Source organism: Coloeus monedula (genome assembly GCF_965178545.1).
Source record: "Coloeus monedula genome assembly, chromosome: 22".
NCBI lineage: Eukaryota > Metazoa > Chordata > Aves > Passeriformes > Corvidae > Coloeus > Coloeus monedula.
The window spans coordinates 291,951-317,182 of NC_138802.1; the positions used below are offsets into that span (position 1 = coordinate 291,951).

Consider the following 25,232-nt stretch of genomic DNA (forward strand, 5'->3'; position numbering starts at 1 on the left):
ATCAGACCTGGGCTGACTGTCCGGCTGCTGCGTCCCTTGGCAGATCCTGCTGGTCCCCACTGCATCTCAAGAGCACATGGCTCCTTGTCTTTTCTTGTGAAGCATTGAGGAGTGTAGTTCATATGAAAAACAGTGCCTATATATGTGTGTGAATGGGGATTAGGGGTTTTGGTGTCATCTCTTGGACTCTGGTGATGTAACCAGGGCTGGCACTGCACTCGCATTGCCAGGTGTTAGGGAGAAAGGCCCAGCTGAAGAGCATAGAAGGACACAGAAAGGATGAAGAAGGTGTTACACAGTGTGATAGAAGTGGATTGTCCATGGAAAAGTGAAGTCTTCACAAGTCCTGAACAGGGTGTACCCTAAGCTTCCAGATTTTGGCAAATACATTCTGTCCCATGCCAGAGTGGGGAGGAGTGGCAGAGAGCAAGAAAGCCATTCATGCCTGGCTGTCTGGATAGGCGTGAGGCTCAGCAGGGTGAATTCTTTGCTTCTTTGGGGCTCTTTTTATTTGACTGGATTAAAAAGCCTGTTTGAGTTTCTTAAACCATTTAATCTAAAATCCCCAGGTAGATGCGCCATTGGATTCCGTTTTAAGCTTATAAACAAAATAGGTCTGTGTTTGTCTCTTCTTTATTTTGTTCTAAAGAAGAGGGGTTTGACCTGTCCTCCCTGGAGCTGGGGGGGAGTTGAGCTTCTGGTGCCTATGAATCCCTGTGAGCTTTCTGAAGGGTGGGAAAGCGTGGAGGCTGGGGTGCTGGTGTGACCTTCCTGCAGCTCCAGGTTAGGTGTGGCCTGGGCAGGTGGCAGGAGAAGGGAACAGGAGCCAGGCTCCCCTGGCTGGTCCCCAGGGCTCGGTACCTACACAGAACATAGCTAAAATTCCAGTAGAACCATTGCTCTGCAATTAGTTTGGGGATGTGGAAAAGGAGACCATAGGAGATGGGAGAAAACGGGAGGAAAGCATGGAATGGTCTGGATAATTCCACTTCCTGTAGTCCTTTGAGAGGAGCTGGTTCTCCTCTGCTCCCAGTGTCCAGCTCCTTCCAGGGTTTCCTCCTGCATCCATCCTCTCCACCCAGTCTCCTCTTGTCTCCTCTACTGTGCCATGTGGCTTATTGCTGCCACTCCCTGTGCTTCAGAGGAGGTTCCATTGTCCCCAAAATGGGACAGTTCAGGATTTGCTCGCAGGAGGGAGGTGCTACTGATGCCTACGGCAGCTGCAGGAATGTCACAGGTCTGTGGCCCACAGTGCCAGATGCTCCAAAGGAAGGTACCGAACCCACAGCAGGCAAATGTAAGATGGTCTGCCCCTGTGTCCCCTTGATGTCCTTTCCATGTGTCCGCAGAGATCACCTCGAGTCAGTGGTGCCTGCACACCTGTGTGGGGTGACAGTGGCAGTGCTCAAACCAACTTTAGTGGGAGCAGTGTCCCTTCCAGATCCTGTCCCCAGTGCTGGGAGCACAGCAGAAGGGCTGGGCCATCCAGCTCCCTCGTGCAGCCATGGAAAAGCTCGTTCCAGCACGGCCGTAGAAGGGCTGGGAGGGCAGGCTGTCCTCACCTCTTGTGGGCTTTGCTGTGAGCAGAGAGGCCTCCGTGTCCAGGGCTTTCAAGGAGATGCTCTATGTAAGGGGAAGGTGGGAACAAGACTGTATCCTCCCCACCTTCCTTCTCCCAAGGAACTGAAGACAGACAGAGGGACAGGCATCTGTCCGATGGCAGCTTGAATAGGAGGGAGCCCCGTTGGCTTTGCTGAGGGAGCCTCTTTCTATATGGAAATGAAGAATTTAGGCTAATGGAGCTCAACCATCTCTAATTTTGCGATGGCAGGAGGATTTTGATTGAAAGTAATTAAGCAAGCTAGCTGTAAAATTAATTAAAGCAAAAGGGGGGGATTTTTTTATTGGATTGGATAGCGATATAGCGGCTGTCAAATGGGGGACGGATGGGGGTGACCTGAATTCTCTGCCCTCCCTCCTCCCACTCGGGACGTTTATGTCACTTTAATCTCCTTACAGCGGCTGGTGTGCATTTGTTTGAAATAATCAAGGAAATATGGTCAGAAATTGTCAGCTTTCAGATCTAATTTACCTGACAGCCCTGCGCAGACCAGTAAGCCTCTGTGTGCGTGTGTGTGTGTGGTGCATGCGACTGTGTGGTCATGGAGGACTCCTTGTCTCCCCTCTCCCCTGTTTTTGTTCGCTCTGTCTTCTCTTGATTCCTAGCAAAAATACTTCTGACATATCTGGGGCCACCCAGCACTTCGCAGGAAAAAAAAAATAAGTTCGACAATTTTCCTGTGGTCCCTTCTCCACCCCCACCTTCCCATCGCTGTCTCCTCCCAACCTGCTGCCTCATACTTGCACCATAACCAGCTTTAGGGTTTAGGCAATATAGGATTAGGGGAGGTGGCTGTAATTCTTTATTCCAGATGGCTGGCAACTGCTAAACCCACTGTCACAAGCACCGAGTTATAAAAATACTTAAATTAGGCCCTTTGTTTCAGCCCAGTGTCCCTGCCAAGCAGCTATCCTGGTGTCCTGCCGGGAGCTCAGCTTGCACAAAACAGGTGGGGGACTCTGAGTCCAGACTGTAATGATGCTGGGGAGAGGCTTCTCCGGACTCACACCTACCTGGATTCCCTTGCTCAGCTCCATCTGCTTCTTTTTGCCTTTAGCTCTTAAAGAGAGATCTGCAATAAGAAGGAGCTGGGCATGGGCTGGTGTGTGCTCACTTAGCAGGTGAACATTCCAGTCCAGGGACATACAGAGGCTGCAATTCCTACACATCTGACTGGGTGGGTGGGGGTGTGCATATTCCTGACAGAAATCCCAGGCTTCCCCCTGGGCCTAACCCTGCAAGAACCCTGTGACCTGAGCTCAGCATACCGGAAACTGGGGAAGGAGAGTGACTACTGTAGGGCTGGTGTTTCCTCAGAGCTGCCCTGGTGCCTCACATCTGTCTTGCTAGGTTGGCTCTTACGGTTATTATTTATTATTTATTATTATTCATTAAGCGCCAAGAGAGTTTGGGCTTTTGTTTGTTTTGTTTGGGTCTCCATATAGAGGCCTTTGCTGAGGCAGACTCTGGTGCCAAGACCTCTGGCGCTTTTACAATTACAGCCCATGATCCTACTGTATTGTTTATGTAATGACTCTCAGTCCCAAGGGATTCTGCAGCCTTTCTTAGACCAGAGCACCCAGCACCTGGCAGGGAGAGTGCAGGGCAAGTGCTGGACCCTGGTGCCAAGGACAATCTCTGGGCTTTATGTCCCAGGGAATCAATAATACGTAGAGGGCTCGGGCTGGACCTGCTGTGAGGATCCACATGCAGGGGAGTTGATTAAGCTGCTTCAGAAGGAGCAGATGATTCATCCCTGCCTGGTCTCTGTGGTTGCAGGGTCTCTTAGTAGCTCAGACCTGATGTTCTGGCTGTTGGGTGTCTGCAGCCCACCAGTCTGTCTCATACAGTGAACTGAGTGACTGGTCCTTGTGGCCAGCTGATGTGACCAGTCCCTGAGTGTCCCAGAGCACCCCAAACCGTCTCAGCACGGGGATTGAAACTTCTAGCTGTTAAGCAGATATGTGGAGGGCTCCACACCAGCTCTGTAACCTGCAGGACATGGGTAGGACTGGTCATGACCAGCCGCATGGGGCTGTGCTGAGGTGGGTGATGAGCTCATCACCATGATTCTTGGGTTTAATTCCAGCTTTGCCACTGATTTGCTTTGTATCTGTAGCCATGCGAATGCATAGCTTTGTGCCAGTGCTTCCTCATCAGTATAATGGGTATAATTAGGCTTCCCTGATTGAAGATGGCGCCGAACACTGAGTGTGCTGGCAGACTGTTTTCTTTTGTTTAAAAGTCCCTTCCAAAGAAAGGAGGTAAGACCAGATTTTAGGGTGCTGGTTCCCATATCATATTTCAGGCATGTATGGATTACGGTCTCTGGCAATACCCAACACTTTCCTTGTGGGACAGGTCTGCTCTGAAGAGTTGGCTTCCCCTAAACCTAACAGGACAGAGTTAGGTTAAGACTAAGTGCTTCTAAGCACTGTCTCCCCTGTATTCAGCAAAATACAGAAAGTGGCACTGCTGATCTTCTGTGTTAATTACAAATACAACAAAATGTAACATGAAGAATAGTCTAAATAATTTCATGGCCTGTTAACCAAAAGAGAGCTTAAGTTCTGGGACATGGACCAGGCTACCACTGATAATGGTATCTGAACTCAGTGGTGTCTGGAAGAAGGGTCATACCATGCTGGCTGCCCTGATTTCCCACTGTAGATTGCAAGACCAGATGATTAAGAGTGCATTAGATAATCTTCTAACATAACATTCCCTACAGGCAGTTACTGGCATTGCTGTAGAGACATCCTGAACGACGTGTTGGAAAAGGAAGTGCACAGGACAGTCTTTCTGCATTGTGAACATGTTTGAGACCCCCATGCAAAGCTGTGCTCTGTTCTGACTCCAAGTCTCCTCAGACATGGCCGAGGAAAATGCACGTGAGTGCTGACCTGGGGGCACCTTCTGTTGTTCTATTTGCACCTGCTTGTACTTGTTCAACACCTCTCCCCTCTCAAGCACTGCCACTCTCACTGCAAAGGAGTCTGGAGACCCTGACTCCAGCACAGCCAGGAGTTGAGAAACATCCCGTAGTTGGGTGAATGGGATGAAAAGTTCAGATTTGGGTGGTGTTTCTTTTTCTCTCCGTTTAGTGTGAGTGGCAGTGGAAAGGCATAAGCTCCCTCCTGTCACTGATGTGGTGTCAGCTGGGAAATGATTCTCCTGAGCTGAGCAGAGTGACATGAGCATAAGATCAGTCAGAGAGAGATCAAGCCCAGCAAGTCGGAAACAGCTGAGGCACTGGGCTGAGTGTCTGGAGATGAGCTGCCCATCCTCAGTGAGGAGAGTCCTCCAGAAAGGGACTGGCAGCTCAGCTAACATCAGTTCAAAGAAACCTTGGGAATGTGCAGAGAGACCTCAGGAGTGAGTCAGAAGACAGACACCTACACTTGCCTTTCCTGTGAACTGCAGACCCTCACACAGCAGCCTGCTCCAGTGCTGAATCCCAGTTGCTGTTCCTGTGCATCAGCTGGCTTGGGGCAGCAAAAGGAAGAAAAAGCCAGAGCCAGTGGCTCAGCTGATCAGGGGTTTCAGGCAGAGGTTGCGCTGCCTGGCTTGCAGTGGATTCAGGGGCTTACTTTGGAAACTGTCTCTAGGGCAAGTCTGAACAAGCCAGTTGCACTTAATTTCCCAGGGAGGTAGAAAAGCCACAGAGAAAAAAAAAAAAGGTGTTGCAATAGAAGATTTGGGGATAAGAGAACACAGTGTTGCTGGCCAGACAAGGCTGTCAATGAAGACGTATCTGTCACATCCCATTTACTTCCCTGGCAGTGGGACCCAAGGACCTCACTAGGATTCAGGAAGGCTTCTGTGAAGACATCCTGAGCAGGGAAGGGGTTGCTGAATGGGACAAGGCAGCAAGGGAGGCAGGGAGAGTGTTGTGTCACACAACTCAGCTGCTGGGGCCCAGTTAAAACACAGGTGTAAAGTGAAAGGACATCGGTGTGTCTTAACTTCCCCCTTCTCCCTTGCTTCCATCTCATGTTCTCTGTGGAGTCCCGTGCAAGTTTATCACACCTAAATGCAGCAGAATCACCAAGGCTGACAGGGTCTTGGTTTCATTAATTCTGGACCCTGGCATGCCAGCCCTCTGCCCTGGCACTTGTTTGCAAGGCTGTTGTGGCTGGTGCAGGCTTCCTCATGGCTTAATAAACCAGCACCTTGAAAGTCTGGGCTGAATTCAAAACATCATAGAATTCTTTAGGTTGGAAAAGACCTTTAAGGTCATCAAATCCAACCATTAACTCGACACTGCCAAGCCCACCTCATAATGGAAGTTATCCTCCAAGAAGGATCCTCCAGCAGGCACACTGGGTCCCAGTGTCCTCACGTGGGTGACTTGTACTGGTGCAATACTGGGACTTCTGGAGCTGTCTACTGAGGTTTCCTCCTCCTGCACTCCAGCAGAGGGAAGGGAGGCTGTGGGCTGGTGCTGGGTGTCTCCATGTACATCCTCACAGCAGTAGGGCAGTCCCCAGGTCAGGTCAGATCCACACTGCTCCCCAGACAGACCAGGATCCAAGTCCTAGATTTGGGAGAGGCTCAAGGCAGCACTCCCTGAGTTCCCTCTGCGCAGGAGATACACCCTCATGGAGCTGTCATTTTATTTGCAAACTGAGCAATTGTACTGGAAGAGATTTAGCAAACATGGGACTGCACAATGCTGTGTGTACTGAGTCACACATCAGGGCTGGAGCCTGCTAGCACTGTGAGCTACTGAGGCAAACATTTGAGAATAGCTACAATAGGCACCAAAAATATCTTCAGATGAGATCTTTCTGCGTTGCTGCATGTTGGGTAACAGGGAGAGCTGACAACCTAAGCTTAAACTCTACCCACATGCTCTAGAGCTCATCCTGGGCAAGCCAAGCTACTGGGAATAGGAACGAAACAGAGGAAAAGCAGGTTTTCTCCTGTAAAGGGAGCTCTCATTAGCCAACTTCACATGGGTTGGGAAAGTTCTGGCTCTGGCAAGAATTTAGGGATTGATCCTGTGATCCTGGCTCTGGCTGCATTTCAAGAGGGAATGACCCCAGAACTACTACCATGCTGTTGGATCTGCAGCTCACACCTGCACAGGGCCAGGGCAGGATCAGTCCCTACAAGATGTCTTCTGTCTGTTTTTAAAGTTCCCAGGCAAGGGAGCTGCTTTTGAAATCTCTTTTGGAAGGTCTCTCTATTGCAAGATTTTTCTCAGGGTTTGCTCTGCGGTTGCTCTTTCCTCTCTACTACTCTTTTAAAATAGAGAAGCCACTTCCCCAAAACCTGGCTCTGGCTTCTGAGACACAATTCCCCAACACAGATTTTGCGGGCTTGTCCAGGCCATCTCAGCAGGATGGGAGAACAGGCAGCAGAGGTTCTTGATGCTGTCTGATGTGCACATGGAGGGCAGGGCTGGCGGTGACCACTGAATCTGATCAGCCTTCTGCCAGGTGACCCTTCAGCATCCTTTCCCCAGTCCCTCAAACCCTTTCCTTGCATCCTGCTGCTCTCTACACCCTCACACTGGGGCTGGGATTGTACCTTGGCCTTGCTGCGGCCACTTCCTGCCTTCCAGCACACGATCTCTCCCACTGGTTTTGCAGCCGTTTTTTCTGCCAGCACAGGGCACTGAAAAGTGCTGGCACTGCCAAAAACCCTGTGTGCACTACGACTCCCCAAACATCCCTTTATTTTTATTGTTCTGTTAATTACTGTTTAAACTTTAATAAGTCACTTCGTCAGGAGGGGGGACCTGCAGTGAGGTTTCTGTGCAAACACTGGGCCCGGCAGTGACTCTAGTGTAACATAACCCTTTATACAATGTGGGAATGTTTAGACTGTAACAGAAACTTGTTATTTTAATGACAGTTAAAGGGGAAAAAAAAGAAAGGAGCGAATGAAAAAGGGAAGCAAGTTTGTTGGGGAAATGGCTCATCTCAATCTCTCTGTCTGGCCTCTTTTCTCTTGGCTTTAATGATATCTGGATAAGGAGGCTTTATGGCTTCAGTTGAGGCAAGTCTTGTTCCCAGAGATGCCCTGTACAAGGCAGTATGCGATCCCTTCAGTTCTGCGGGCTGAGGCCAACAGCGGAGAGATGCTGATGGAAGCAGCATGGCTTGATTTTGCTCAGACACAGCAGCAGATGCCTATAGCCAATTTGAGCTCAGTCTAATTATTCTGACCCACACAAGAGACTTTCCCTTTCTATTCAGAGCTTCTTCCACTGGTTAAGTTTTTAAGTAGCTGTGCTGACACAGATGCTGGCATGTCATAGATAGGAGGGTCCAGCATCCCATGGAAAAAATGGACCTTGGAGCAAGAAGATGATGCTTCATTTTGACTCCTCAAAATGAGGACTCATGGAGACCTGAGAGGAAGGGAGAGAACCTGGCTCACACTCTTGGCAGTGGGAGAACAGAGGATTCACAGGCATCCTTGATTTTGGACTGTGACTTCTGACATCTGCATTGCTTTGAGGTAGTGGAGAGTGCTTGTGCAGTGGCTGCTGTCACTGCACCACAGCACTGAAGTCACCTCCAGGTTTGGCTTGGCTATATTTAGCACTCATTATAGACAAGGCCATATAGAGTGATATATATGATCTGAAAACCTTCAGCTCCTACTGACCTCTGCTGCTACAGTGAAATCCCCCAAATCTGTACGATCTGAGTGAGGAGTGATGTGAGACCAGAAGGGAGAGCTCCCATGTTTTCCCTGACAGAATTCCATGTTCCCCCTCCCCAGGCTGGTCACTTGGTCCTCTGGGAAGCCCAGCTTTTTCTGCCAGACCTGGCTGTTGGGTCCACAGGGAATGAGGGGAGAGAGGTGTAAAGAAGCTGTGGGGGTGCAGGCTGGGGCACAAGAGCTTTGGCAGGAGATGCTGGGAAGGAGAAAGGTGGAATAGTGCTGGGAACTTGAGGAAAGAAGAGGGGAACAGAAGAGCGCCCTAAGGCCAAGGCCAGCAACTGGGAGGGGAAGGGGGACAAAAAGGGCAAAACTTTGGAGGGGAGAAGAGGTTAGGAGGGTGGGGTGTAAGGAGCACTTTGCTGGGAGAAAGAACCTTCCTCAGGTGCCGGCTCATTGCCAGGAGTCCAGTTCCTCTGTGCAGGGCCCCTCTCTCCTCTTTGCTAAGTTTCTGTTCAGAAGCGGGAGCCTGGGGGCTCCCTTGCACTCCATAAAGCTCTTTGGTGAGGATGAGTGTAGGGTGGGCTGGGAGGGGATGAAATCATGGGCCTCTGGGGAGTGTGTGTTTTCCCAAGTGGGTGAGCATGCAGGGAGCAGGCCAAAACAGTTCATGCTTTCCTCGCCCGCTGCTGGGGTTGTGATTATTATTGATTGGGTTTGCTGTTCTCGGCACTTTGTGTTTTTCCAGCTGAGCATTGGCTGCCCCTGGAATTTTTTTTTTTTTTTTCCCTCTGCTTTAGTTCAAACACCCACAAACATGGCAGATGGGGCAGGTGTATGCCCAGCTCTGTGGCAGCCAGCACTGCAGCGCTGGGCTGAGCCTGCTCTGGGGCTGCACAGGCCTGGGAGAGTGCAGGGGTCTGTGAAAGGTACCACTAATGTGCAGACCTGCTGTCAGTAGGATTAAATTCATAGGTTTGTATTATCTCTGGGTGTAAGTCATACAAAAAGGTAAAGAAATCTGCTCTTGTAGAAAAACCACTGTCAGGGCTTCATGTTGGAGCAAATAATAGGGGCATGCAGAGGGATTCTCATGCTTGGGCATGTATAACGTACAGCTGGCTTAGGGTGCATAAACTTCAATCCCAAAGCCAAAGGGCCAAGAGAATGGTAGCTGGAGATACAGTTTTGTTTCATTTCCAACACGTGGTCATGACTTTCAGACCCCACGAAGCCCCTCATGTTGGCCTGCTCTCCCTCCAGCCATGCACTCGTATCCGTCCTCCGCAGAGCTGTGCCTGCTCATGGGGCCAGTGGCAGGAGCCGTCCCTTCAGGAATGGTATTTTCCAGGTTCCTGTGTGAGGCCAAACATGTCCCAGCTGCAAAAATAACTAGTCTGTATATCCTGTGGAAACAGGAGCAGCAGCGACACATCTGTCTGGTCTGGGCAGAGCCAGCTTGTAACTAATGCCCCAAAGGGGCATCAGGCAGCTGCAAGCTCCTTGTCAGTGTGCAGAACCCAAAATAGAGGCCTTTGGGGAGGACTGGCCCCTTGGAGGGGGAAGCTCTGCAGTGGGCAAAGCAACAGATACCTCTGGGCCTCTTGCAGGACCAGTGTGTTCCAGCAAGACATTAATATTGACTGGCTTCCCTGGCCCAGCTCGGGGCGTGTGGGCTGCTGGCATGGCTGGGTACACGCATCCCCCAGAGCAGCCCCAGCCTCCTTCGGGTTCCCTCCTGCCTTCCCCATGGCCAGTGGGGTCACTTTGGTTGGAGAGCGTAAGCAGAGCTCAAGGATAGAGCCCCCTGGACGGAGCCAAGGAGCCACCGAGTAAAAACGCTGAGGTTTTCCTTTTCTGTACAGCGCGTTTCCCTAAATTGCCTTTGACTGTGTGCATCGCTAATGAAAGTTTATGCCCTTGTTAGAAGGACAGGCAGGTCCATTCCAGTTAGGGCTGGGTCTATCCTTCTGCCAACTACCCTCCCCAGCACACACACACACACTTTCACTCACTCGCTCTCCCTGGTGAATAAGTAGAGGCTGTTTAAAAAAAAAAAAAGAGAGAGGGGAAAAAAGAGGAGGGGAAAAAATTTCCATATTTGTGTAAGTTGCTTTAAAAGCATTTTATCATGTCATAAAAAAAAAAGGAAAGTACTCTCGGAAATTGATCCTGCACAAGAGCCCATTGGACAGAAGGACGTTGGGATGTTAATGGCTATTTTGCTCCAGGGTGGCTTATTAAAAAATTTATACATAAATGCTTAAAATTGCATAAATTATTTAAAAAAAAAACATAGTAAGCAATTTGCAATCCCAATCTACTTTTCCTCTTTTTCTTTCCCTCGTCATTCTTTTCTTCGCTTCTTTCCTACAAAAAGAAAATATTCCTTCCCACTTCTCTTACCCTTGTCCTCTCCCTGTCTGAAAATGTGATGTGCCCAAAATTGTACATGTCTGTCAGTAAAATAAATATGATTTTAAATGGTATCTACCACTGACCAGCAGAGCTAGCTGCAAGGGGGAAAAGAAACAAAAAAAAAAAAAAGGGGGAGAAGAAAAAAGAAAAGAAAGAAAGAAGTTTGGATATGATGAGTGTTTCTCGCAGGCGTGGAATGTCACCCACATATCCTGGAGATTGTACTGGGGAGGTTTATGATGGTTTCCCATTGATTTGTTTCCCCGACGCAGCTGCCGACCTCTATTGAGGGACAAACATAATCAGCACTGACGCAAATTAGATGGTTATTCGTTTTGAAAATTGACAGAAAAACAATAAAAAAGATGAAATGCTCCCAAATCAATAGATATAATGAAATTCAAATAATCCGAGAGATGAGGTCTCCATGGCAACTGATAATGTGGAAAAGAAAACAATTTAATAAAGGACAGACACACTTTGAAAACAGATTGGGCAAAGGGAAGGCGGGGGGGCGAGGGAGCAAGGGGGGCTGTGGGTTGGGTGGTGGTGGGAGGGGGCAGCGGGAGGAGGTGGTGGTGGGGAGCCAGAGCCACTGCCTCTCCGGTTGGTTAGCAGTGCTGTAGTGAAGGATCACTGTCCATCCCAAGGACGCTTGCCATAATTAAGAGAGGCTTTCGGTCCAGAAAGTGCAGATTCAGGTTTTAATACACAAAATTATTTCAGGAGCACTGAATCGGAAAGTCGTTTGTTATGACCTTCCTGAGAGGCCTGGAGCAGGGCATGTTGGAGGCGCGGCGGCTGAGCCAGCTGAGTTATGGCATATTTGTGTTTTTATAGTGCGGAGGGGAGGGGGAAGGGGGGAAGAAGGTTAAACAGTATTTACAGCTCAGTTGTTTTCAGAAAGGAAAGAGAAATAGAGTTCATGAAAAGATGCGAGTGGAAGAGAGAGAGGGAGAGATCCCTTGCCCAGCACACACACTCCGCTGGGACGTCAGCTCCAGTGAGACACTCCCCGGTGCTCTGTCTGCCTTAAGGTGTGAGGTGCAGATGGGCTGGGGGGTACAGAGGGGCTCTTTGGTGGGATTGGGAATGTGTCTGTCCCTGCCGCAAGTCTGGCTGCAGGGTCCAGCTGGGAGTCCACTGCCTTCTCACTCCAAGCTGCAGAATAAACTGCATCTGGCGTGCGGGCTCATGCTGAGAGTGTGCGTGGAGTGAGGGCACGCGGGTGCTTTGCTCACGCCGGTGGCCGCCTGTGGTGGCTGCACGTGTGGCTGCTCACGGGCTCTGCGTGGGTGCTGGTGGTCTCTGTGGGGTGCTGGCTGTGTGTGTGGGGCTGAGCGGAGCCAGGTGCGTGTGGGGTGCAGGTGCTGTGTCTGTATGTACATATATGTATGTGCGGATGTGACACCTGTACAGTCACAGCTACACAGGCTGGTGTGCCTTAGCATGTGCATGCGGTTGTGTGTGTTTGTGTGCAGGGTCATGTGTGCCTCTGCATGTGATAGTGTACCTGCACAACCACGTTTCTGTACACGTGTGTGTTCCCACGGATGGGTGTTTGCAGTCAGTGATAGCACAGGCACATGGATGGGCTCACGAGGACATAGGGGATAAGAAGATGAGCCCTAATGACCAGAAGGAAGAGCAGCAAAAGGCAAGACACGGAATTAGAGTGGTGTGAGCACTGGGAAGCATGGGGTGAGTGCCCACGTGGCCCAGCCATGGGGTTGCTCTCCCGTGCCGCTCTGACAGGACTGCTGAGTTAACAACTCAGGGATGACCCACTGCTTTCACACCAGAGCTCATTCTCCTCTGGCCTGATCATTCCTTCCAACAGGATGGAAGCATTTCTTCTAACCACACTGCACAGTATTTGCTGGTCGCAGACATCTTCAGGGATTCAAGAGCCCTTGAGCTCCCAGTGCTGTGCGTAATGGGTACCTGCTCTGGATTCACAAAAGAGTTCCAGCCCCACTTGGGGATCACAGAAACCTCTAAGGGCATGTGTGCCCCCTTTGCACACCCAGCCCAGAGCAGTTACAGCTCAGGCAGTAGCCAGGGGCTGTGGACAGGACATAACATGAGCTAAAAGGCTGAGATGCTCTGGTTTGCTCTTGTATGCAGCCCGTGCTGAAGTTTCACTCACCTCCTTCAGGCTGACACACTGATTTACTTTGCAGGACCTTGAAAGACCACAATAATGAACTTTTTCTGGCCCTGCATTTCTTGGTGGTGCAACAAGCATTCACGCTCCCAACTCCTATTTAGCTCCCGACTTCCCACTGCAGTTAATTAGCAGTCGGCATTCTTCGTTGGGTCTGAGCTTAATAGTGCTGAAAGGGATTGCAAATTGCTCTTAAACTGCTGACCAACTACCAAAAGGGTCAGAGGGACCCTATTTTAGGAGCTGGCTCACTTAACCCCTGCCCTCGGTTAGGGATGAGCCCAGCCTGACACCAGGGAGCTGCTGTCCACTGACTTGGGTCATGGTGGGTCTGGGTTCTCTGTAAAATCATGCATTAAAGACGGTCACCAAGAGGGACTGATGAAACTTCAAGGAATTCCCGTCTGAATCTGTCCTTTAAGAGATCTGTTGTCTTTCCCTGGTCCTTTTTATTCCCCCAGTGTCAGGTATTTGCAGCTAAGTCTGGTTCCCTCTTGATCTCACCTCCCTGTTTCCCTGCACCCTTTGCCTCGACTCCTTCAGCCTTTAGAGAGGGGTCTGTGCAGTGTTTCCAAGAGGCTCATGTCTTGGCCTCATCTTCATTCCTTGGGAGCTGGCTCCCACACAAGCTAGCAGGCTTTGCTCCAGAGGCTTTCCCAGCCCTCTGCTTCCACCACCCTTTCCCTCCCTCCCTGCATCCACTGTGTCCTCCTGGCACAGCACTCCAACCATGCCAATATGGAGAGGTGAAATTAGGCACTGTGTTTGCATTTAGTTGCCCTGACAACATGTCCAGCTTCACAGGGAGTTTTCTAAGGGCCACAGCCAGTCTGCAGGGACTTAAGGGTGATGAGCTATTTCTCTTCACTCTCGCTTTTGCATCTTTCCCCTTGGTTTTCTTCACAACCTGTGGGGAGATTGACGGCAGGATTGTGATGTAGATGTTAGCAGTTCTGCTTGATTTATAGAGTTACTTAGGCTGAGTGAGGCTACTTTTGCTCCTCTGGATAGTAAACCTTTTAACCGAACTAAAAAATTAATAATAAATAAATAAGGTAAGGAAGAGAAACTGGATCAGAAAAGCTGATCCTCTTGGCCTTATGTTACCTGAAAGAAAGATGGTGAGGACAGAAGGCTCCCAGGGAGCTGCTGCTCAGCCCGGGGAGCCCAAGACCCCGCTCACTGCATTGGGTTGGAGCACTGAGAGCAGGTTTTCATGGGAAGGAAACTGCTGAAATGTCTTACCAAAGATCCTGCATTGACAAATGAACTAGGAAGTTTGCAGCAGGACACAAGGGACTTTTGAGCTTCAGTCGGTCCTCTATCAGTGCTTTTCCTCTGTTGTTATTTGCTTTGCATTAGTACCTAAAATTGCAGAGGCACTGGGCCCACTAAGCTGAGCAAGAAATCCTGTCCCAGTGGGTGACCCGTGAAGGGATGAAGGGGAGCCCGCATGATGTCCTTTGCCCAAAGAGAAGGAGCAGTAGCAGAGTGGGGAGCAGAATCAGAATTCCTGACTCTGTTCCCCACTTTTTTCCCCTCTTCTTTACATTCTGCTCCTTTTGTTAATTGTAGAAGCTTCCTGTGTTACTTGTATGCAAAAAGACGTTCTTTTCTGCTCCTTTGGAGGTTCCAGGGCACATGAGTGCAGAGCAAGGCAAAGGGAAGGGCAGAGATGAGGAGCTTTGCCTCAGCACTCGGGTGAGAAGCAGACCCTTAGTGGGTCTCCCAGTGAGGAGCTGGGGGTAGGCAAGATCAAAGCACATTTAGAGTAATTTTTGAGATCTGCTTGGGAAAAGGTTCAGACGTGCATTACTAAAGAGCTGTGAAGAAGGATTAGTCCTATCCTTGCTCAAAGTTGAACCACTTTCCCCACCAGCTGTGCCAAATGCCTGTGAAGAGCTGGTGGGGCAGCAGCAGAGCAGGTCAGTGGTAGGTGAGAGAGGAGTGTCAGAGGAGCCTGGTGGGGTGAGGCAGAGGAGCCAGGGGAGGCTGTCACCGTTCAGCCATGGAGGGGAGAAGGGCCCTGAGTCGGGCTGGGTTGTGGCAGGGCAGGTGAGGAGGTGCTTGCAGCAGGATGCGGCAGCTGAGGAGGCAGCACAGTGCTGAGCATTTGAAGGTGTCCATCGTGCTCTGCTGCCTGCCAGCCAGCTCGGCTCTCCAGCAGGGACTCTGCAGACTCTGGAGGACTTTCTGAGTTGCAGTCCACTGCACCATTGCAGCAGGAGCGGCTGTGCTATGGCCAGCTCACTCCTAGTGTGAGGTCTGCACTGCCTTTCTCTCCCCGGCCAGTGATATATGGCATAAATTAGGCCTCTGAAGGGGGATACTGCATCCTTAAGAAGAAATATGTCCTCATTTTTCTTAAACACCGTTTGCACTGAGTGAAATGTTTAGAAGGGACGCTGAGGGATAACTTTATTTCTTACTAGGGAGTTCAGAGCCGTTCAGTTAAACCCATAAAACACTGGGAGTAGGGAAGCTGACAGCCTGCCCGTGCATTAGAAAAGCCATTACTCATCTAGGGGAAGTTCACCCCATGCTGGAGCCTTGTGTTATCAATGGGGTGGTCCACAGGAAGACATGGGATCATCTCCCTTGGCCATCTAAGGGGTCAGTAGGATGCTCAGAGGTAGAAAAGACTCTGTAACAATCCAGCACAGTGACATAGAGTGCTGATACAGAGACCCCAAAGCACTGGGTAAGGCTCACTGGTGGATAATCGTCCTCATTCCCCCTCCCCTGCGTGGGGAAACTAAGGCACAGAAAGCTGGGGAAGACTGATGGTTACACTGTGATTGGAAACCAGGCTGGAAGCCAGCATTTCTGGTTCATAATCCCCAGATCGAATCACCAAAACCTAATTCCCTTCCAGAGGCAAGGAGTGAAAGTCAGGAGGCCTGACCTCCGGCTCCGTTTCTGTCACAAAGCTGTGTTCCCAAGTGGAGTTGGGAGTGTGATTCCATCTTCATTGCACCAACATTCAGCCCTTTCTTCCTGGTGGGATTTAGAAAATCTGGAAGATCAAGGCAAGGTCTTGTAGATAATAGTAATGGGAATTCCTGTCTTGGGTGGTGGTTGGTGGTGTGGTGGGCTGCATTACAGGTGTGGGTGTGAGAGCTTATGCTCTCACCCAGGCACCTGGCCAGTGCAGGCTGCCATCATTCCCCCACTAAGAGCCTGTTCGAGAGGACAGGGCCACCCAGGGCACCCAGAGTCCTGGCAGACAAGGCATCAGCCACCGAGGAGGTGGTGACTTTCTCTTTGCTATTTTATTTTTGGAGGCTTGACACCAAAAGATTTAATATTTGTTTGAAATGAGAAACAGTTCTCGAGTGAATTTGGAGAGCCTGGGAATTAATGTCAGACCCCCCTCCCCTCCCTAAACATCCCTCCTCCCCGTCAACTGAGTCCCCCCCTTTCAATTTCTGAAGCTTGCTGATTTGAATATTTATAAATATCAGTAAATTATTTATTGTAGCAATCTGCTGTGCCATTTCACCAATCGCCGTTAACACTTTAGGGCTCGCTCTTCAGGAGGATGCGACTGGAGGAGACGGGCACCTGGGGGCTGGGAGCAGGCACTGGGGAGGGGGTCCTGCCTGCTGGCTGCGATTCCAGGAGGGCTTCTCTCTGTGGGCAGCACTGGAAGGGTTGAGATATTTGCAGGAGAGAATGGGGACTTCTGTGTCCAGTACCAGGGGACACTGGGAGAGGACATGGCTAAAAAGGGAGGCTCGTGTTGATGGGGGAGGGCAGCGAGGGGGCTGCCTGAGGGGGTGGGCTGTTTGTGCCCTGTGGCATGCAGGGAGCTGGCCCTGACTTACAGCTCAGTGCTCATTACTCTTCACTTGTGTCTGCTCCCCTGAGGAGGAAAATTCCTCTTGGGTTTCTCCTGTCCCATTCTCTCCCTTCAGAATTACAATTCTGCACAGAAAATACACACTGCTCAGAGATGCTGTGGCTATTTTATGTTTGTGGAAAGGAGGGGGTCCCTATGTTCATAAGCTCTTCTCCCAGAGAAACCCCGTCAGCAGCACTGGAGCAGCCAAGTGGCCAGGTGAGAAACAGGAACAGCCCAGCCAGCTGGCAGCTCCAGTGCAGGGCACCAGGACTCCAGAGGCCATGGCTTCCCCCTGCTCTCAGGGTGTCCTGTCGCTCACTGCCCAGTGCTGATTTCTGTGCACTGCTCCTCACTGTCACCAGGAAATTACAGCTGAACTCTGCAGCAGAGGAGGTTGAGCAAAGGGAAGCAGGATGGGCTTGCTGAAGGGAACTGGTACTGCTCTCTGCCCCTTTGGGCCAGGGCTGAACCAAGCTCTGGGCGCTGCAGATAGGGAGAAAAGTAGCCCTTGTGAGTCTGTAGATGCCAGTGTGGTGGGCAGGAGCAAGTGAAGCAGCGAGGACTGCAGGCAGACTGTGCTCTGGGAGGAGCTGGCTGGGGGGATCAGAGCAGAGTCCCCAGCCTTTCCTCCCCACTTTATGGATGAGGTGTGTGGGGAGAGCCCTCATGGCTGTGGGAAAGCAGGGAGTGAAGCTGGCAGCTCTTCGGTAAGGACGCCCTGGCTGCTCACTTCATTTCTCCTCCCACGTCTCCGATTCTCCTTGTCCTGCCTGCCCAGTGCTGATCTAGAGCCTGTCAGGTCTGAGTCTTGCACCGAGGGCTTTCCCCAGCTCCTCGCAGACACGCACAGGCGGAATCCATGCTTCCAGGGCAGAGAAGGTTGTTAAAGAGCCTTTGTGAACTCCCCAAGGTCAGCCGGAACAGACAGCATCCACTAATCCAAGGTCATTTCCTGGGCTAAAAGCAATAAAATGTTTTATTGATAAACTGAAGAGGGGAGAATACACACTAAATCCACTCTAAGACATTGAGGGCCATGCCTGGGATGTTCTGCCTTTGCCCTGGCCCAGCCTGGGATAATACACAGGTCTTCATGCTGGAGGAAAAATGTTTTCTGGTAGGGGCTGAACATTTGGCTGCCTTCCCTGCCTCCTCCCAGCATGGGGCTGGGCAGTGCCAGGGCATTGCTCTTGAGAAGCATGTTCCCAATGCTCCAGTGGCCTTCTGCTGTGAAGGTTTGGCTCCATTTTAGGGACTGCAGCTCAAATGTGAAGAGGCTCCAAGTGTGCAGCACCCTCACCTCCCACCCCATCGAGCCGTGCTGCCCTCCCTGTTTGGGATTACTGGGCAGACCGGCGTCTCTCCAGTCAAGTTTGCACCACAGTGGTTAAAAAAGAAAAGGACTGTGCAGCATGTCAGCCGTCCTTTCCTCCCCTTCCCCGCCCCAAATAATGCCGTTAATAATTAATCGAATGAGAGCTTCCAGCTCCTGGAAAGCTGGCACTGGGACCTCCCTCCTGAACGGAGCTGCTCAGCTGGGCTTAAAACTCTTCAATAGGAATATGAAAGCTCCATCTGTTCGATGTACCCAGCCCTCTGAAGTGACAACACTGTCCCTCCCCAGCCAGCAACCCTCTCCCCCCAGAACGGGCCCTCCTGCGCCAAGGGCAGGGGTCCGCCCTGCACCCTGGCTCTTCCCACAGCCGTAAGCTCCTGCTGTTACCCTCCACCCATGCCAGCTGGTTCATCCAGTTCCCATACACCCTTTTTTTCCAGCTGGGACCCTTTCTCCCCTCTGCCAGGGTGTGTTTTCATTGACACACCAATTGATAAGGCAAGCTAAAGCCAGGCTTAGGCTCTCTCCTCCTCTCCCTACAAAGCCGGATTTATCTTTGTAGCAGTTTGCCCCTTGGCTGGGATGGCCTGTTTCGGTCCGGGCTGCAGATCCTTTTGTTCCTGCACACCGTGTGTCCCCCACAGCCCGTTTTCTCCCTCGGGGGAGGCAGGGCTAAGCCATGCCCAGCTTTGCAGCACCCCACTGTGGAGTTCATGGGTGAGACGGTGCTGCTTCAGGGGCGGCATGGAGGGAGAGGGCCGGGGTCTGCATGTGAGGTGCTGGCAGCACGTGGGGACCTGGGGGAGAGGGGTGAAGCATGGGCAGCAGTCTGGGCTGACAAGGCAGTGAAAGGGTGAGCTTTGTTGATCTCTTTGCCAGCCCTGGTTGCAGCAAGCTGTACCTTTCCTTCAAAGGGAGGATTGCCATCGAGTTGCCACGGGAATGGGTACAGAGGGGGAAGAGCCCGTGTCTCCTCAAAGGGTGTGGAGAGGGGGAAAGAGGAGTAAACTCCCGGTGGCATTGTTTTCAGAGGAAGTGCTCTGTGTAAATAGAGCTTGTGGGAGAGTTTGTCCCGGGCAGAGATGAAAAGTCCGTGTGACAGGCTCAGGTTATAAATGGCTTCCTTAGATTGATGTGAAATCAAAACATTTCTATTTAGACGAAGAAAATTAAGGGGGATGTTTACTTAGCCTGGAATCTTTAAACAGTGATTTGGGGTGGGGAGCTCGACCTGGGGGGAGGGTGCCTCTGCCTGTCTTCAGGGGTCTGGCAGTCCTGACCTCAGGCAGATACGAGGATCCCTCATCCAGCAGCTCAGCTTCTCTCCCTCTGCCCAAGAGGATGAAACACAGGTGCTCTGGTCCCCTCCAATCTGAGGGTCATCTTCAGCATTTCTCTGTAAGAAGGGTTTTCCTTCTGCTCATGGACTTGACAGCATGAAAGAGAGGAACAGAAATGTTGCTAGAGGTAATGTCCCTCCCATCCCATAGACAAGAAAGTAAGGGAATGGAAAGATAATGTGTCCAGACTGGGAGAGAGGTGGTTGCAAGGTTGACAGGAGAAGCTGGGAGTTCTGATTTCCACCTATATTGGAATGGGTGAGATGTAGATGTGCAAGAGCCCTGGTATTTCAGAGCAAATCCCATTCCAGGAAGGTCTCTGGGAGGGTTAGTTTTATAGATCAGGGAAATGGTATGTTTTCAGAACTTGCTTTATTTTTAGCTTAAACTTTAGGAAAAGATTCTCAAAATGTTAAAGAGAAAAATCCCAAGCACAAGGAGAAGGGAAAGGAAAGATGCCAAGGGACAGGACAGGAGCTGGGGGGCAGAAGCTGGGGAGGTAGAGGGGCAAAGCCAGGGTGTGTGAGATGGAAGGAGGCAGAACAGGAATGAAAGACAAGTTGCAGGCTCCCTGGAATTGCTGCATACGCAGCAAGTGCAGCCTCAGGAACGTCTGTTCCTCTTTTCCTTTGAATAAATATTTATATATTCATTTGCCAGCTGGTGCACACACTTGGCTGCTCACCTCCAGACCAGAATAATGGGACCTGCCTGTGGGGTATGCCCAGCCACTGCCCTGGAGGGATGTCTGCTGAGATAAGGAGATTGCCTAAATCTCCCAGCAGGCTCCCCCCGCCCCGGAAAGGGAGCTACTCTTCAGTTACATCGAGAAGAAGACAGACCCAGAATCCTCTGGGAGACCCTATGCAGATCCTTTGTAGCCCATTGGCCTTTACCCTCTGACACCCACCCCCTGTATCCCTATAAAGCCAGCCCCCTGCCCGTATGAGGGCAGAGAGTTGCTCGTCCCTGGCTCCCCTTCGCCAGAGTATGGACCAATAAAGCTGCCTCATGCGGAACAGCTACACGGGCCTCTCGTCCCTCTCCTTGGTCTGGCCTGGAGGCTGCCCTGCAGAGCTGAGCTGAAATCACGAGCTGACAATCACTAAAGAGCTGACAGCCTCTGCACGGGCTCTCCAGCTAGCAGCCGAGGGAAGACACCGGGCCTCGGGAAGACGATCTCTTTTGGGACCATCTCTCCAGACTGGTCACAGCTTCTTCGGTCAGAGCTACTGACCCCACACCATCTGCCATACCTGCCCTCCTGGCAGAGAGGGGTAGGGCAGTGAGGATTTAGGCTGCCGCATGTCTGCCTCCCAGTTATCTCCAGCTGCAAGCGGTGCTGATCTCACCAGTCAAGCAGGGCTGGGTATCATGAGAACATGGTCAGGGAATCACCAGGCAGTGTTTGGGAGAGAGGCTGGTGATTCCATGCTGACCCAGTGCCCTGGCCCTGGGCAGGCACCACATGGAGGCTCCGTCCCAGCCACCTGCAGCCATCGGGGCTCTCCTGGCCCTCGGCCTGAGCCCGTAAGCATGAGCCATAGGTGTCCTGGCCAGGCTCCATGAGGAGCTCACAGCAGCCTCCTGAGATACCCTCTGTGGCACTAGTTGCACATAGGTTAAGCCTTCGCTTTGTGCCCTACATAGTGGGAATGCAATTGGAAGGGAAGGTGCCGGCAAATAGCGACTTGCAGCTTTATGGGCATCTGCCGGTGCCCATCTGCATGCGTGAGGGCTGCAGGCTTGTGTTGGGGAATGTGTGAAAGGGGAATGCGTGGGGGAAGGCACAGGAATGTATTTTGGGGAGATGGGACTTCTTAACCTGTACATGTAGGACTATGTTTACGGAGTGTGCCAGCGCATACACACAGCTCTTTGAACAGCTGTAATTTCTAGATGGGGAGGTACGTGTTTGGGAGCATCGTGTGCTTTCCCTTCGTGAAAGCATGATTGCACGTAGGTGGTAGTGCCGGGGGGTGCGTTTGGAAAGTGGAGGAGTACATTTTGCCTCCCTTTGTGTGGGGGGCTGATATATTTGTCGGGGGGTTATTTTTCTTGCAGTCCTTGACAGGGAAGCGTGTCTGAAGCTGTCAGGAGTTTACGCTAAGCAGCCACTCTCTGGCTGTTGGACAGCAGGTCTAAAGTTTCAGTGTGTTTGTATTGGGCTGTCATGTTACAGGATTAGGGGTTGTCATGGTGGCTTCTGGGTGCATTGTAGGGGGTCTGATTAATCTCACTGTGCTTCTGTGGAGCAGCACCTCTGTGCTGGTGACAGGGAGGTGTGGGCTGAGCTGCCACGAGGGACTCCTGTGCAGTGGAGGAACCTCATCAGTTGAGGTCTGAAGACGTGGTCTGTTCGCTCTCGATGTGACTGGCCCCTCCTTCAACACAATGTAAAATCCAAGAGCCCATTTTGGAGGGAGCTTCACCTCCAGCAATGTCCCCACAGTTACTCCTGTGGCATGTGTGACCAGCAAGTGTTTTATTGAGTGCTCTTCCTGAGCCCTGGAGTGCAGGGCAGGGTCTGCCTTGGCTCTGCTCTGGGGAAAGAGCCAGGCTGTGTGCTCGTGTCAGCCTTCCGTCCTTTAACCCTGCTTAGTCTGGGCATCTCTCAGAGGAATCAAAAATAAATAAAGAAATGAGACAATGCAGATGCTTTAGAATAATTTTTTTGCTTTTATTTGGGATTGAACCTTGTTAATTGTTGGTGCAATAATTATGCAAGTGACTCTGATAGAGACCATTTAGTTCAAGATTCTCTGTGACCTTGAAGTTAAGACCTTACCTTCTTCCTCTCTCCCCCCACCTTCTCTCACCCCGCCTTTACTAGCTGTCACATATGAATAAACTACATTAAAATAACAAACTCACACTAATTAGCTGATTGTGCTGGGAAGTATGAGAGCAGAATTTCCTGTGTGCAAGAGCAAGCAGGCAAAGGGGCCTGATCAGCCAGTACCAGCCCACAGCTATTTTCTCCACACCACTGTCTAGTTCTGGTGCTCCAGCACACACACTTGCCAGGGTTCCTGTCCTCCCTACTGGTTCTTTCAGGTGCATACTGGTTCTCTTCTCTGAGACTATGCACAGACTCTGTTAGGTGAATTCCTCACTGCCTGTAGGCTTGGGCTTGAGAAACTGTTGTCCCTGCTAGAGGTGCTTGGGTGCAGTCGCTGGCTGGTGTGGTTTTGGCACCCACTACATCTAGGATAGAGCTGGGGACCTAAAGTGGGTGGTGCTGCAGTCCGAAGGAGAGGGCAATCCGAACTTTTAACAAACTTGTATCCTGCCTCAGCCTGGAGCAAAGGTTGGTAGCATGCTCATCTGCCTGAGATGTTTGGGGCCTTTCAAGCCCAGTTCTGTCCCAGGGAAAGTAAGTGCCTCTTTCTTGTGGCCAGTGGCGTATTTTGGTCCCAGCAGGTTCAGAGGATGCTTCTCACTGAGCTCTTCTGGCTGGGCTTCCACTCAGAGCTTAGGAAGCACATAGTAGCTACACCTTTCCAAGGATGACACTGGCCGTGCCTGAAAGCCCATTGGGTTGGCACCATCCTTTTGCTGTTTGGGTTTAAGTTGTCAGATCCCACTAATGCCCTTGCTTACTTCTTTCTCCTCTCTCTTCCCAGCTGAAAGAACTATATGCACTGACGCAGCCTCAGGAAAACCCACAATGGCTGCCAAGCGCAAAGGCGGCCTGAAGCTAAATGCCATCTGTGCCAAGCTGAGCCGCCAGGTCGTCTTCGACCACGGGGGAGCTGAGCAGGCACGTGCAGACAAGGGGCCACAGCAGGAGAGCAGCAACAAGGACCTGCCCCAGCCTGGGACCAAGGAGTTGGGGACAGAGTTTTCAGATGGACTCAGCCGTGTGCAGAAGATCGAGGAGGACAAAAGGAGGGAGGTGATTGAGAAGTGGGTGAACGGGGAGTACAATGAGGAGCCCTTGCTGGGGCGAGCAGAGGGCAAGGAATGTAAGGGCACCGAGAGCGCAGAGGTGCCCCCCGAAGGGGTTTACATGGTGCAGCCCAAGGGCTGCAGCGATGAGGAAGATAATGGGGACGAGGCAGACACTCTGAGGGGCTCGCAGGATGGTAACTTCTTGGATGACAGGGATTCAGATGGGCCAGCGAAGGACGATGCCTACCGGTCCTCCAGTGGCGAACCAGGCTCCAAGCTGGGGGCAGGAACCACCTCAGGTAAGCCCTCTGTCCCCTCCACTTCCTGATGCGGGGCAGCTTCAGAATTACATTTTCTGTGTCCATGCCAGGTCCTGCAGCACCTGGCAGCCAAGGGGAAGGGTGAGAGCCCTGATCCTCTTGCAGAGGCCTGTCATTTTGCTCTTGAGACCATACAGAGTTTGCCTCTGGCTTAGCCTCCCATTCCCAAGAAGGGTGGTGTGAGGGTAGATGTGGCTGGATAGCTCCTTCCTGACCACAAGTCCCTGGGTAGTGCAAATCTCACCCTCCAGACTCCTTCACACCACTCAGATGGCCATAGCTGTGGTGGGTGCTGGTTTCCTGGTTTTGTATTCCCATGAAGGGGAAAAGAAGCAGAGACAGCTTTTGAGACAAATCCCAGGTGGATTCTGCAAGGTGTCCACACACAGGCTGGCTGGGTTATCTAACCACACTCATGGCCACACGGGGCACCTTGATTAGTGGTTACTGACCATGGAAGCCCCGGGACGGGCTGGGGGAGGGCCAGGAACTCTGGCAGGGCTGCCCCTTCCCCGGCTCCCAAGGCCTGATGCCGAGCCCTGACCTGCGGGACCTCAGGTGAACCGAGCATGGCCCCAGGACAGGACAGCCCCACCTGCGGGGCCGGGCCGCACCTGGGCAGGATGGAAGCAGTCACTGGGATGAAGGTTCTGGAAGGAATGGCCACCGAGGTGTTCCTCCAGGGACTGGACTGGACCAGGGGGAGCCTGTGGGAGGATGCACCAAGCCAGGGCAGGGCTGGGATGGTCCCCAGAGAGCCCCTACAGAGCCACCCAACCCCAAACATCGCTATTCCTTCTTGCTGCTTCATGGTCCCTCGGCCCGGTTGGAGGAGCTGAGGTGACGCTCGTATCGTGGTGTTGCCTCCCCTCATGAGGGGCCTAGTCCTCGAGCTTTGCCCACCCTGAGCTCGGGATAGAGCTGGTGAAAATGCCCACTCCCAAACCTGTTTCCCCCACCATCTCGTGTGTTCTCCCTCCAGCTGTGTATTTCTTATTTTCAGATTGCTTCTGCTTTATTTTTGTGGTTCATTCAAAAGCTGAGTTCAACAAGAGATACTGGGGAAAGCCTAAGATGATTTTCTTACTCCCTTTCTGATACCCAGGTTTCCCCCAGATTGATTTGGGGGGGTGTATGACTGCTAAGCCTTGATAAAAGCTTTGGGTGAATTGAATTCTCTCCATTAGGGCAGAGCAGCTCCCACCCCATTTGTCACTCAGCTGGGCTGGATCTGTAATTGAAAGATCTTCCCTTAATCTGCTCCACCTGCACACACCCCTCCCCTGATCTCAGCACTTTGTGAATCCATCAAACTTTCCTCCTTTTGTGTGTGCGCATGTTTTCCTCCTCCTGTTAATAATGCAGCTGAAACTCATCTCCGTCTGTCCGTTCCCCTTCTGGAGAGGCACATTCTCTAGTCTTCACGAGTTCAGTGGCAGCGCACATAATTATGCATATAAGATATAAACAGAGCTGTTTAATTATCCTTCGCCACATCAGTGACAGAGTAATTAACAAACATTGCAAGATCAATGAGGGAAAGTGTGACCTTCAGTTTCCTTTGATAGGAAAGCCCTTGTCGTTCCCAGACACAAGGTGATTGTGCCTGGACTCTTGTTTTAGTTTGTTTTAATTCACACCACTCCACCCACCCCACCATTTGCAGCTTTTATT

General features: G+C 51.4%; 1 protein-coding gene across 10 annotated transcripts in view; it reads left to right on the plus strand.

The window, feature by feature from the left end:
* The window catches only part of CASZ1 (castor zinc finger 1), a 195,236-nt gene that overhangs the window by 127,851 nt on the left and 42,153 nt on the right, over positions 1 to 25,232 (plus strand). For 7 of the 10 annotated variants that reach the window (XM_082295829.1, XM_082295830.1, XM_082295824.1 and 4 more), the window contains one exon: positions 22,971 to 23,537. In XM_082295829.1, coding sequence (XP_082151955.1) covers positions 22,971 to 23,537 — 567 coding nt within the window. Of the gene's footprint in view, positions 1 to 4,352; positions 4,513 to 22,970; positions 23,538 to 25,232 lie in introns of all 10 variants that reach the window. The other 3 variants (XM_082295826.1, XM_082295827.1, XM_082295828.1) reach the window with 1 other exon arrangement.